Source organism: Gallus gallus, chromosome 3 (genome assembly GCF_016699485.2).
Source record: "Gallus gallus isolate bGalGal1 chromosome 3, bGalGal1.mat.broiler.GRCg7b, whole genome shotgun sequence".
Lineage (NCBI taxonomy): Eukaryota > Metazoa > Chordata > Aves > Galliformes > Phasianidae > Gallus > Gallus gallus.
In genome coordinates this window covers 2,208,120-2,222,507 of record NC_052534.1, presented here as the reverse complement: position 1 = coordinate 2,222,507, position 14,388 = coordinate 2,208,120, and the positions used below count along the sequence as shown (strand labels likewise).

Sequence of the window (14,388 nt, the reverse complement as noted above, 5' to 3'; positions counted from 1 at the left end):
TAAGGAATGATTTCATTATCATCACTAAGGGAGAGGGAAGTGCTCAGGCCAGGGAGTGTATTCCAGCACAAATCAGAGTCCACTCAACATGTGCAAATTTATACTGATTGGTATGTTGTCCTTAAAGGTTGCACAGAGTAGTTCCCTTTCTGGGAGCAAAACAGTTGGAAAGTTAACCATGCCCTAACATGGCAGAAGGATAAATGGCAAGAGATTCTTGCTATTGCCAAACATGGCCAATTTTCTGTGTAGGTCACATCCCACCCAGATGGGACCTCAGCGAGTCATTGAAACAATATGCCACACAAACTAGCCAGGACTTCCCCCTTGAGACAAAGAGAACCAGATGGTGACATCTAGGAGAGACTTTTGGAAAGGTTACATGTAAAAAGGTGGCATACCAGTGTTCACAGTCTGTATTGGGAGGCCCAAGCTCAAGGCTGGTCCGTTAGTAGGGAGAAATGTCATATTTGTGTTTCTGCTTGTGAACTATGCTGCACATGCTCAGACAAACATCCCTTACAGGAAGCCGCTCTCCATTTAAGGGAAGGGAAGCAGCTATGGGAGATGTGGTAGGCTGATTCTATTGGCCCTTTTCATAAATCTGAAGGCAAACAACATTTACTAGTCAAAGCAGAAAGTCTCTGGCCTACTACAAGCCAAACCTTTCCCTTAAACAACATGGGAAAGCACTTTTAAGGCCCTGAAGTTTAGCATCCTCCCAGAACCCAATTCAATACAATCAGATAATGGTTCTCATTTCACTTCAGGGATAGTACAGGAATGGGCACAGGAGGAAGGTATTAAACAGGTTTTTCACATCCCTTACTACCCACAGGCTAATGGTATTTACTACCATTACTACCCACAGGCTAATGGAACAATTCAATGGCCTCCTCAAGAAGTTCCTAAAACTAGGGAAGAACAGTTTGGCTTCCTGATTGTCTGAGGCTGCTGCAATAGTCTATGACCACTGAGGGATACATGGGTGTCCCAGTTTTAATGCCTTCTATCCCAATGTCCCTTCACTTTTGCCTGCAACTACGTTTGAGAGTTCATGTAAAGGTAACAGAACACAGCTACTCCCCAGGCCAACCAGTATTGGTTAACCTGTCCAACATCAGGCCTGTCCTTTTGACCCTCACCGAAACTCCTAACAAATATACCTGGAAGGCTTGAGATCATTGAGGAAAATGTACAAAACTAACCACTGCTGGATTGCACCCATACTCTAACCTTGGTTACTCAGGGACCAAGAAGTTCTCTCTCTTTTGTTTTTCACATGTTAACAAATGCTGATTCTACTACTTTACCCCACATGTTCCTTTCTCACCCTGTACCTTTTTCTAGGACGCCTGTGGCATTGTTGGCACCACTGTTTTGGGCAGACATCTTCTTTGGACTGATATTTGTAATCACTTATGCTGATCCTATTGTACTCACTGGGTAGCCATAGCCCCATACCCATTTTGCGCATTCCAGAAGTATGGAACCAAATTCTAATTATAACAGAGGCTTGAAATGAAATATACTTAAAGAATGACTGTAGCTGGCACATGCTCTGAATACCTGACTCCCCAGCTTCTGGGAAATGCAGGACAAGAACTAAAGGTAGGATGTTGGATGAACAATGTGTCCAACCAGGAGAAAGTATCTCAAATCTCTTTTGATTGATGTGATGATGAGCAAGAGGTAAAAAAGTTTGTTCCACTGAAAGGTGGGACTATTGGTACAATTTTACTTTAATGCAACCTGTTAACATAGCTTGTCTCTGGACCTAGTGGCCTAGTGACCTGTCTCTAGTGGCCTAGATGATCATTTAAATTTAAAATTATTATCAAACACAGAACCACTCTGCCTACACTGACTCCTCCCAGTCACCCCACTACTGAGTAGCAGAGGACGGGGAAAAGGCTTTGTCCTCACCGCGTTATGAGATTGGACCATACGCAAACAGAAATACAGGTCAACAATAGGTGTTGTTTAATCCATCATGGTCTCTTAAAAGGGTAAAGTTGTTGATGAAAACTTGTATCGCAGCAATCAACCTGTTCATTGTTTCTAAACATGTCCTGTGCAGGATGGCTAACGTGGCTACATAGATGTGCGCTTTCCCTGACTAAATAAGCATGTGACTGGCATAATAGGGGCAGGACTGGGAGTCCTAAGTAGTACAGATGCTGAAATGCTTGTAAATAAATTAAGCACAGCAACAAGTGACCTGTATGCATTATAGCATTCCTTGCAGTCTTCCCTATCAGCACTGGGAACCAACCAGTGGCTCTTATCTAATGTATTACCTCACAGGGAAAGGAATCATATAAAAGACCAACAATTAAATGTAGATCCACTTGCCATAACCCAAGAAAATGTTTTCCTAGCTCTTAGTTGTATCCAAGGTCAAATATGGATGCGATCTACAGTAGGAGCAATTGTAAGAGAAGGTGAAGGAAGTATTTCGTCCACTGAAATTCAAAAGGTGATTTGGGATAACGTAAGTGAATTTGAAAGAGAATTTCAATCCTGGTGGCATCTATGGTATTTTACTTATGATCCCGTTAAAAACCATGCTGCAGCCTTTGTCCTGACGATATGCAATGCTTCAGTATATACCATATACCCAATCATTGTGTTGGGACTTACTCACAGTGGGGCTACACACTGTCCATTAGAACACAGAGTATGGGCCCCAAAAAATGGAAATGAATGGCAAACTGTTGATGTTAGTACATGTGCTGTGTGGGAAAAACAAGGATTTATTTGTGAGAGTTATACTATGAAAGCTCAAGACATTTGTCTTGACAAAGCCTATAAACACGAGGGGGTACTTCTGTTTATGTGGGTGGACAGTGATAGCGCAAGTGGAAATGGTTTTAAACTGAGACAGGGGACGTCAAGGTTAGATAGTACGAAGAAGTTTTTCACACAGAGAGTGGTGACACACTGGAACAGCTTGCCCAAGGAGGTTGAGGATGTCCCATCCCTGGAGGCATTCAAGGCCAGGCTGAATGTGGCTCTGGCAGATGGGTCTGGTGGTTGATGACCCTGCACATAGCTGGGGGGTTGAAACTTGATGATCATAGTGTGGCCTGGGCTGAAAAGGACCACAATAATTCTATGACACTGAGCAAAATACCTACCATTTTTAAGTGTATCCTGATGAGAGCCCTGAAACTGTGCTTGTCTACATTGGAAAAGGATGTGTCTGTGTAAGAACCTGTTGTAATTTTATACTCATAGGTAATACTATTAAAGATTGAAGCAATCACTCAAATATTTGTGTTTGTAACTTTATCATCATGTGAAATATGCTCATGCTATTCAGGTTTATGACTGCTTACTAGGGTAACTGTATATTCATGTCTCTCTTATTCTACTCTTTTTGTTTTGGAGCCATTACTGTGGCTAAAATTAATATTCTATCCCTTTCTCCAACATTTTGAGACATTAAGCAAACAGGCACAGCTCCTCAGAACAGCAAACAAGTTTAAACACACACATATGGGACATGCTGTAGTCTTCCCTATATACCAACTGCGCATATAAAGGACATACATATCGCAATTTCTACAAACAAATAATGGAAAATAATCCTATTCATAGATCTATCGGACTATTTAAATAGTATGATCAGTACTGCAGTAGTGGGATGCAATATTAAGGATATTTTTAAGCATAGCTCAAGTCTGACATTTTGCTCACTTAAACCATCTGCAGGGCAGGTTGCTCAGGAACCAACTTCAAAACTAAATGCAGGTAAGTATTTCAGGTTCTTGTAAATTTGGGACAGTTCAGACTTCAACCATATCCTTTTCTTGACAGATAAAACATCTGTGTCATGACGCTGCAACCAAATCACAAACACACAAGCATGACTGAAATCATAATATTTACGCACTTCTTACAAGTAACCATGGAATATCCACACATCTCTTAAATGGATTACTTTTATTTCCATTAAACCAAGACAATTTCAAAATTAATACAAAATTAAAAGAAATGTGGTTGACAAGAGGGGAAAAAAGGCTGCACATCATGTACGTTATTGTTAAATGCTCAAAATACTTTTGAAAAAATACAACAATATTGGCACATAAAACCAGCATTTTCCCTCCATTTTCGGTTAGTTGTTCTAAGAAAAGTAAGCATACATATACACATACACAAGCTGGCAACTTTCATAGCAAAGTTTACCATTTGGAACAATTCTCTATTCTCTATTCTCTATCAGAAGTCACAGAATTGTAGCAAAACACTTATTCTATTGCTTTTTTTTTTTTTTTCTCTGCAGATTTCTCCTTCAGAAAACAATAGTCAGTCTTCCCATGTTTACTGTAAGTGCTTAAAGCTGCTTTACTACTTGCAAACAGACATAGCACATTAACAAAGCCTTATTTATTTAATGCAGATTGGAGCACACCTGCAAAGGATACTGTTCCTGCCCAAAAACCAAAGCCAGCAAAATCCACAGCTTTGCCTGTTAGTTTTATTGTGCTCTGAGTTTGCATTGGACAAAATACAGGAATAAACAGCATTCATTTTAAATTTTAATAAAAAATCTTCCACCTTGAAAGCAGTATTTTCAAGCATTGCAATCCTACTCTTCTAATGCCCACTGAAGACCCACAAAACACACAAAGCCCGAATGGAGCGAAGAACGCATTACAATCATGTTGTCCCTCTCCTTGCCCAATATCTTGCAGACTTAACTCCAAACTCATATTTTACAGCTGTGGTCCAGAACAAACTTTCCCTGAGTGCTCTTTCTACTTGTCTCAAAAAGGTCAGAATATGTTTACTGGAATTCAGCTACTGCTATCTCTTTGCTAATATGTGAACTATTTTCTAGGCAAATTATTTCTTTTTGGTAGCCCTGGATTTTACATACACACAAACTCGTATTCTATTGCTCCAATTACAGAACTTGAAAGTGACTTCGAAACAGTACTATTTAGGCAGGCTAAAAAAAAAAAAAAGACCCAAAACATCTACATGCACAATTCTTCATAATGATTCCTTTGAACTGAAAGATGCCTAATTAATAGCATATCCGCTGAGTAATTTAGTGGTATGGCACTGAAAGATGGAACAGCTTTGTCTGGGCATTAGAAGGGAACCTAACACGGTACTGTGCAAGAGGAATCAGATATGGTATGCGAGTAAGTGTGAACTTCACATACAAATAAAGCAAATGCTTCACATCCCCATCAACATGGCATTTAAACAATCTCTGAAGGTCTAGTTTCCATCTGTTAGGCACCTTCACATGAATGCGAGTTGTGTAGTTGTATGGAAGGAAGCCTCAGAGCTGCATTAAAACTCTGCATTAACTAGTCTAATTCACAGCTACTGTACTGTCTCTGTCTTCAAATGCAAATCCCTAGAGGACAGACCTAAAATGTCCTACCAAATACAACATAACAAACATACATATGTTCCAGGTGACTTTTGTTAACACTGCTGATTGTATTCAGAATTCAGTAGTCTTGCTTTTTCCTTTCCAGTATTTCTCTTTCATACTGGAAGGCAAATTTATGTCTTCCCCCCAAAAAACTTAGTTGAATAAGTTAAATTTGCAGGTTTATAAAATATTTTCTACGCAACTCAAAACAAAAGCCTAAAAAGCAACTAAATTTAAATTTAAGAAATAGTATATTTACAATTAAAGTAAGTACAGACCTTATTGGATTTGCATTCATTTATCATACACAGTAATGTACAAGGCTTAAAGAAATAAGTGACTGCTTATCAAGTCAAGGCTTCCGGAGATGCACATTCTCCATATATCAAGAGTGCCATGCAATTTCAGGAAGTAGTAATGTATTCTGGCTACAATTTTTTCCATGAGTATTTATGTAGGACGACCTTGACCAAAACGGGATTTTGACCTGGATTAAGAGCACAGAAGAAACATAGCTAGGTTATCATAGCTAGAACGTTTTACTTATTACGAAGTCAGCTCTCTGGTTCAGTATTTGTTAGAAACTGCTTTCATTCTAAAGTGTAATTTGAGAAAAACAGAAAGAAAATCTCACAACTGTATTGAGAAAGCTGCCTTTCTGTCAATGTACCTGCAGCCATAAACTATATATTCATATAAAGGTATGCAATGAATACAACAATTCAAAGGATTGTTATGTCAAATAACTTCTTATGAAATCATTAATTCTGCAGTGGTAGTCACATGCATTTTTTGAACATCTACAAGATATTTGAGGCACCCAGTGTATTCTTAAAAGTTTGTCAGCATGTAGAGTCTCACCTGCTGGCCACATAATTTTACAAAGGAAGCTTTCACATCATATATGGTTAGCATGCTAGAAGGGATATTGATGCAAGAAAGTGTATGAAATGAAGCACACTTAAATTAAAACAGTTTCCACACCCAGCCCTCCCAGAAATTCATATCCTGCTTTTTTTTTCTTACCTGGCATTCTTCTCAGTGTTGATTTGTCGTGCATTGACCTGTGCTGAGGCCTTTACCTGAGCTTCAAGTCTCGAATAAATACCTCCTGCATACTGAAATGCAAAAAAAAAAAAAAAACAACCAAACAAAAAAAACCAACAAGTTGCAACATTATTCCAATCTAATCGGTGTCTTTTCATGAAAATAATTAATATTCAGGAGAACCTATAGCATACTTTCTTTCATTATCACAACCCAGTACTGAAACATTTTTAAACCATCCTATTTTCCATGTTTAATTTTAAAGGCAGTGAACTTTAATAATTGCTATTTAACTCCTTTACAAAAAAAAAGTCATGCTCAGAAGAAAACGAAGATTAAACTCAATTGTTTATTAGTGATTTAAAGAATGGTGTTTTCACTTGTGTTACATATTTGTAACAAAGGCCTGCTTCAATTCTGTAATCTCTACATTATGATAAGTCTTACTTCTTTGCTGTCTTTTGACTTGATTCGACCAAAGTCTCCCAGCCTGATTTTTAATAAGTGTCCTGTAATCTCAGACATTCTCCTCTGGTCTGCCAGAAAAAATAGTATTTTAGAACAGAGGTTTTCCGTACTACTGAATACAAAGAGAACAACACACAAAACACACTTTAGTTAGATCCTATTTGCAAGAAGTAATTTTTTGTTTCTCAGCTCATATAGAAGTCTTGAACAATATTCTATATTCTGATGAATAATCTAGCATCAGCAGCACTCTGGGCAGATAGCAGAATCAGTTTGAGGAATTACACCACGATAAAAAAAATATTCGGAAACAGTTTTGAGGCAAAGACTTTCAAAACAGCAAAAATACATAGAAATCTCAAAGATATAAAAAGCTGGATAAATTAATATAATTCTGAATATTCAATTCTGAAGTCAGAAAGACAGGGAAGAAGATAAAAGCCAATACATGTATCACTTTTTATACATTCAGGCAACAAATAACACAGGGATGCAAGAAAAAAGTCTTTGCTTACTTTTAGAGTCATCAGAGGACACAATTATAATCTCTCTAGGTTATGTGCAGACTTTCCAAATACAGGACGTAAATGATGCTAACCACAATTTGAATGGAATCTTTTTCTCTGTAAACTTGGAATTCCTTCCAAATATTTTCCTAGTATGAGGGTCCAAAGATACCCATTTATATTTCAGCCTGTATGCAAGGCTACAATGTATTTTTTGTTAGGTTTTCTTTCCATTTTCCTGACACTGATTTTTTATTCCTACAGAATAGATGAGATTGCTAATAAATGCCAATTAAATTCTGAAGTAACGTTTTCAGGAGTTCCCAGCTACATATGTATGTAATTATTATAAATATTTATTTTTTGGAAGAATCTGGGATTGCTGTTTGGCTTGGATAGAACTGATGACTAACAATCTAGCTGAAATCTGTTCTCCTACAGATGAGCACTAGGAAAAAACAACTTCATTTTATCTGAGATAAAACTCAATCTTAAGTTAAATTGTTGTATTTTGAAAAAAAAATAGCAATTTTTAATGTGAAATAATAATTTTCTTTGTATAATATTAACATAACAGCTAGACTCATGCAAGAACAGACCATCTTCTCTTTGAGCATCTTGGTTGAATCTTAGTGACCTGGAGGCATCCCATTTGTTCTGCTGCACGCTTACACTGATTAAAAAAAGAAAGATACGTGCAGTGTTACCAGTAACCATATCCAAGAAAGGATATACTACAACATGTTATCAAGGACTTGGAAAATTACTTACGTGAATGGAGATGCATCTCGGGAACTTGGCTATAAAATAAATAAAATATATTAAGTAAGACCTGATCTTAAAACATAAGAAAATTCTCATCATTTGCACAGGCTGTGTTCAGAGCTCTGATTTTACCTTCTCAGATGGCTTCTCCTTTTTCTGAATACTAGGTGAAGAAGTCCCTTTCTTTGGGTGTTTATAGAATTTCTTTAGCTTCTCCTTTCTCCCTGCAAATTGAAGAAATATCTACTGACTGACACAATCGTAGATACTCTGAATTTTACAACATCTACAAAAGGATTTTCCTCCCCTATTCCTTTACAGTGAAAGTAAATGAACAACTTGTTTTTAATTTGTTAGTATTGCAGGCAGGTTAATTCACATGGGTTACTCTCTCCCATTAGAAGCATACATTTATTCTAGTACACATTTAAAATATAAGATGATGACACAACCACACAAGTTTTAGATTGCAAATTTAAAATCAAGTGCACATACAACCTGCATCTCTGACCACATTACTTGCATCAACAATCTGAAGGATATCGGATCAAGTAAGTTTAAAGTCAAGCTGCAAAAAAGTTAGCACTTAAAAAAAATTAAATTTGCATTAAGACAAAAACAATCCCTCCAAAATATCAAAAAACAAAGCGTCTGAGTTCAAGAGGCTTGAACAAGTATATGGAAAAGAGAGATGGTCTTTTGCTTTCCACATTCCTAAACTTTCCAGTATAACAATAAAGGAAACACATAAAAATAATTTTAGATTATACAGCTTATTTTCAATGCAGACAAAATTCTAGCCACATCTATCAATCATGTGGCCACTACAATTTTTTTTTCTTTCAAAATTTACCTAAGAAAAAATTTCAAGTCATTTGATAACCTGTCCTACAAAATAAGCCCTGAGTCTACTTTGAGGGCATCCTGGATGGGAACAGTTGCCACTTTCCTTGTTTGCCAATGTTTTTTGATGACCCTAAGCAACTGGGAAATAATTTGTGCTATACAAAGAAAATGGAAATAAAATTGAAACTAAAGAAGTATTTCCTAACATTTAAAGCTTTCTTACAGAAGAAATCTACTACCTTGAGTCTTTAAATTCCAAGGAGGACAACTACAATACCTTCGTATTATTGTACCTGGTTTCCTGCATACTTCTTCTTCATCCCCCACTTCATCCTCAGTGACTTCAGAGCCAGTGGTATATTCCTCTTCTTCAGATAACAATGACTGCTGTTTCTAGTTGACAGAAGCAGAATGCCACAGGTTATGTGAGGCTTGATTCCTACTTAGTAATACACTAAATCTGTCCCAAAGGAGTTGCCATCAAATCTTGCTTCATATCTTAGTCATGTAACTCACTAATGCATGTGAGAAGTTAGCTCTGAAAACACTGTTATCAAATGTTAAGAAAGTAATTTCAAATCTTTGTGTTTTGGCAAATACTTGTTTTACTGATTGGAAGTACTAGAAATACATTACAGCAGGTTGCCCAGAGAGGCTGCGGTCTCTCCATCTTCAGAGATACCCAAGATTTGTCTTTATATGAGTAAAGTGATAAAGCTTTGAAGTTGAATTTAACTTTAAGAGTGGGAGGAAATATCTGAGATGACTACCAGAGATCCCTTCCAGTCTGTATTATTGTATAAATCCACATTTAGCATTCAATATATTGCTGGAAATATTAATTAACATATTAAGAAAAAAAAGAAAGTTGAAGTTTCAATAGCAAAAATTTGAGCTAGCCATAAAATCACAGAATAAACTACAGGGTTTATGGAGGGAGAGTTCTCCCAAGATTTGATACTAACTGTGCTAACTGCTAAGATTTGATGCTAACTGTGTGATACTGCTGTCTCAGTAGTAGTCAAGTAACACACAGCACACATTTATTTATTTACTGTTTTTAAAAAAAATCTCTGCACATGATAATAAACCACTGACTCCAATATTGCAAGAGATGGGACCACAATGGCAAGTGGTAATAGTATCAGTACAGAGTAAGAAATATATTAAGGAATGTGATATTTACATTGTTTGGAAATACACACACACTTTTAAGTGATAATGATTGCTTAGCAATGGATGAGAAATAACAAGGGCTGACATGACCTGCAAATTCAAAAAGATTATTGTAGGACAGTAGGAACACTAGACTGCAGCACAAATCATCAAGAGCGGCAGAAGTAAACTGCTATTCTCTAGCATTTACATATCAAAATAGATGTGATTGACTATGACCAGTGCCATACAGCTGGAAGAGCAACTATACACCTCCTGTATTTCGTTAGTCATTCAACTCTGATAGAAGATTTTTTGTAATAAAGCAGCATCACAAAGAAGACATGAAGCATCTCTGACAAGCTGTGAGAGAGACAGGCATTCAAAAATTCTTTTTGAAGATCTACATTTCTGTCAGCCTAATGAACTACTAGGAACTCATGAGTGCACTGCTGGTCTGTTGTTTGTCGTCATTTGTAAAAGCACTTTAAAGGAAATTTTTATTTCTACTCAGGCCAAATTAGCACTTCACACACACTTCATACTTTCCTGTAAAAAAAAAAATTGCTATAATGCAACCTCCACAATGCAAAAGAAAATGAACTTCTGTCTAAATTAATTAGAAAACATAAATAAATAAAAGTTAGCTAGAGCAAATGTGAACAAAGCATCTTACTAACCAGTTGTAAAGTCCAGTTCTTCAGAGAAAGAAACTGTAATGAAAAAGAGAGAGAAAGACAAAAATTAACAGCAATTATTAGAGAAAATAAATGGAATCCTAAAAACAAGAGTGGTATGCTAAAATACGGCAATTAATCCCTAGAAGACCTACTCTCATTTTTAACTTTAGATATTTTAACTTTTTATTTGCATGGAATGATAAATTTGCCAAACAGGTTGTGAACAACTAATCAAATAAATGCAGTGAATTTAGAGTCACACTTCCATTTGCTAAACTTTGCATTGAAGACATTTACAGGTGGTTGTAACAACAACAACAAAGTAGTCTAGAGCTGAAAGGACAGTCATGTATCAGAATGGTGTGGAGTTAAGATTTAATAGCCTCCTGTCTTTGTTACTGACACCATCTGAAGTTTTCATACTCAGCATCATGCTACAATAAGGATTGCTGAGTTACCAGAAGTACCACAATGGGTGTACATCTTAAAAAATTATCTTTGCATGAAAGGCCTCTTCAACTCAGAGACATACAATCTACTTAAACTTGGCTTAGAAAACATCTTTATTGATCTGACATCAGTTTGACAACAAATGGAATTATATGTCTGGGAGGTAAGATCTTTCACATTTTTGAAACAACAAAAAAAATCCCAATAGATTACTGTTCTTAGTTTATGAGTTTATAAAAGACACATGGACTCAGATACATCCATAGATAAATGAAAGTGGCAAACATTTAAATAATGTCTGCCATGTGATATACTGAGGTATATAACTGGTTCCTTAAATAGCATCTGATTATAAATGAGCTGTAAAGCACAGACATAGGATAATTACTTCTGCTTTACAGAAATATTTCTGGTGGGGCAGGTAAAAGTTTTGCCTTTTTGACAAATAGGCATTTTATACCTCCACTAGCCAATGCCACTCTGCAATGCTCAGTACTGCACCTCTTCCTTTAGCAACGTATTTTATTTATTAAAGTTGTCTAATGAATCCTTCAAAGTATTCTTGTAGGATTCTTCACTATCACTAAGAAGGGGAAATAATATCAGCAGTCACTCACAGCATTGATTTCTCCAGTTTTGGGACCCCACGGTGTATTTGGTTCTACAAGCATATCACATTCAATGCCTTTTTCATCACAGAGCCCAATACCAGAGTCACTTAGGGAAAGATGTGAGACAAAAATAACTTTTTTTTCCATTTCACAATTTAGAATCAATCTGCTTTTACTCATTATGTATTGAAAGAAAAAAAAAACGTCCAAGTAAGCCACATAACATTTTGATAACAACCCATTAAAATACAGATAAGTAGAGGAATGAATGGTTATGGAGGTTGACCGTAAAAAGCAACAGTATTTGTTCTTTCTTTTCCAAATTGAGTCACCTTTACCAAGCACCATGTCACTCATTTAATAAGAGAGAAGCTAAGTGTAACATGAACATATTAAGCTTTCAAGACTAAGTTATTTCAGTAACAATACAACATTCTTACCTATTCTCATCCTTAGTAAAAGGAACAACAATAACGTCTCTATGATGGAGCAGATCATTTAGTATTTTAGTGGTCTGAGATGGCAAAGAGTCCCCATCTTCATTTCTGGAAGGTAAACTAGTCATGTGATCCCTCACCTTACAGCCCTGCAATACATACACAACGTAAAAATGAGTCAACAGGAAGAACTTATTTGGGAATTACAATAACAAAAATTAAGCTTTCTAGAAACATCTTATCTGAAAACTTGGAAGTCTTCTCATGGTGTAAACCATACAGATGACCTTTTGATTCTACAGGTGACACCAACTCTGTTCTTGTTGAAGTTAAGGGAAAATTATAGAAGAGATTCTGAGAAGTAAAGTACTGTTTAGATAGGGCTAACAATATTTAGAGAACAGTTTCATTACCAATTTTAGCATTAAACATGGTCAAACTGTATGAAGACAGAATAGATGGTACCCCTTGCTTGCACTGATGACTTGCACTACGCATGCTGTTATTGCACTGGAAAATAAAAATGCCTTTCAGACATTACTCTCATTTTTCTTTAAAAAGTGAGCCAGTACTGAAGTACCTTTGGGAGGGTAGTAGGATCAAATCGAAGTACTTTCTGGTTGCAACATGGATATACTCCTGTCCCAGTTGACCCCAGAGCACTTGCTACACCTGGATAAAGAACTGGCTGTGGATGGTACTGGCAATGGGAGAATTCAGTACACAGGAAAGACTGCACAAGAATAAGAAGAGGCATAATGAGAGGTGAGATTATCTACAGAAGTCAGAGTTTGGACATACATTCTTTGTAGTGCAAACTTTATTGTCACACACCCAGAAATGCAAAAACTCAATAACCATAGAATGTGTCACTCACTAAAACCTGAGTAATCAGAGGACATACATTCTAATGTAGTGTAATTTTGCTTTTTGTGGCTAGAACAAAAAGGAAAGGGCAAACGATGGGAAAAAAAGGTAGTATTCAGAAGTAATGAATCAGGATCTATAATTTCCATAATGCAAATAACCACATCTCTCACCAATAAAATTAAAATCACTGAACGCCACCTGGTGACAAAATTAGTCAAAGAGAAAGAAGCAATAACTGTTTTAATCTCTGATGCAGCCTCAAAGCTCACCCACAACAAACAAGTTACCAACAAACAAGTGAAAATGAAAAGTACTCACTTGGTTACATTTTGAGCAGGTCAACCAATTGACAGTCCCCCAGAGACGCCAATAAACGTCCTGCCAAGATTTCAGTTCTTCATGAAGGCCAATCAGGTACTCATGAACTTCCCAGGTTTTATCTCTGAAAAAGTACAATGTCAGATTGCATGCAGACAATAAAACTGTTTTAATTCAGGCACTAGGAAAGTGAGGTAGAAAAGGAGTGGAACAAAACATCCACTAGTGAAAATCCTACCTAAGAGTTTATAACAGGAAGGATACATGTGGGACAATCATTACATTCAGACCATGATAAAAATGCCCATGTTCTTTCACAACTTCCTAAGCTTACTAATAACAAGGAATTACAGCTTGTTTCATCTCAAGTGCCACATACAGCAAATTTGTAAGTTAAGAGAAATATTGAGCCTCTTAGAAATCAAGAAAACCATAAAACAGAAGAAACTCAACATAGAGAGAAGAATAAGTCAAAACATGCACATGCAAACAAGTCCAAGGATACTGCAGTTCTGTACCTTTAAATAATGTTGCGCACCAGAAGTGTAGTACTACCATTCTGTTTTAAGACTTAGTATACACTTGCATACACAATTTGAGAGGAATTAGTTAAGAATTAAAGTTTGAAAATAGGAGACTTAAAAAAAATGCATCTGAGATTTCTGGACTTAAAAAAATAGTGTGTATTATAGACTTTGGTCCTTCCCAGTAATACAATGACAAATATAATTCATAATTTAAAAAGAAAATGGAACCAGCACTGGCGTGTTATTTTCAGAAAGATCAGATATTGTTTTCCCACATTTTTAAGTTTTGGCCAGAACCATTTTTTAT

The 14,388-nt window shown here is 36.4% G+C and overlaps 1 protein-coding gene across 13 annotated transcripts in view; it reads right to left on the bottom strand.

Moving 5' to 3' along the window:
* Positions 1-3,929: 3,929 nt before the first annotated feature.
* Positions 3,930-14,388, bottom strand: part of KIAA1841 — a 28,483-nt gene continuing 18,024 nt past the window's right edge. For 8 of the 13 annotated variants that reach the window (XM_040696967.2, XM_040696968.2, XM_015283292.4 and 5 more), the window contains 12 exons: positions 13,555-13,678; positions 12,947-13,099; positions 12,370-12,515; positions 11,936-12,035; positions 10,869-10,901; positions 9,327-9,426; positions 8,320-8,411; positions 8,194-8,222; positions 8,022-8,095; positions 6,896-6,984; positions 6,428-6,519; positions 3,930-5,888 (listed from right to left, as the gene is read on the bottom strand). In XM_040696967.2, coding sequence (XP_040552901.1) covers positions 5,852-5,888; positions 6,428-6,519; positions 6,896-6,984; positions 8,022-8,095; positions 8,194-8,222; positions 8,320-8,411; positions 9,327-9,426; positions 10,869-10,901; positions 11,936-12,035; positions 12,370-12,515; positions 12,947-13,099; positions 13,555-13,678 — 1,069 coding nt within the window. In that variant the 3' untranslated portion in view covers positions 3,930-5,851. Of the gene's footprint in view, positions 5,889-6,427; positions 6,520-6,779; positions 6,985-8,021; positions 8,096-8,193; positions 8,223-8,319; positions 8,412-9,326; positions 9,427-10,868; positions 10,902-11,935; positions 12,036-12,369; positions 12,516-12,946; positions 13,100-13,554; positions 13,679-14,388 lie in introns of those variants that run through there. The other 5 variants (XM_040696969.2, XM_046938655.1, XR_001465567.4 and 2 more) reach the window with 4 other exon arrangements.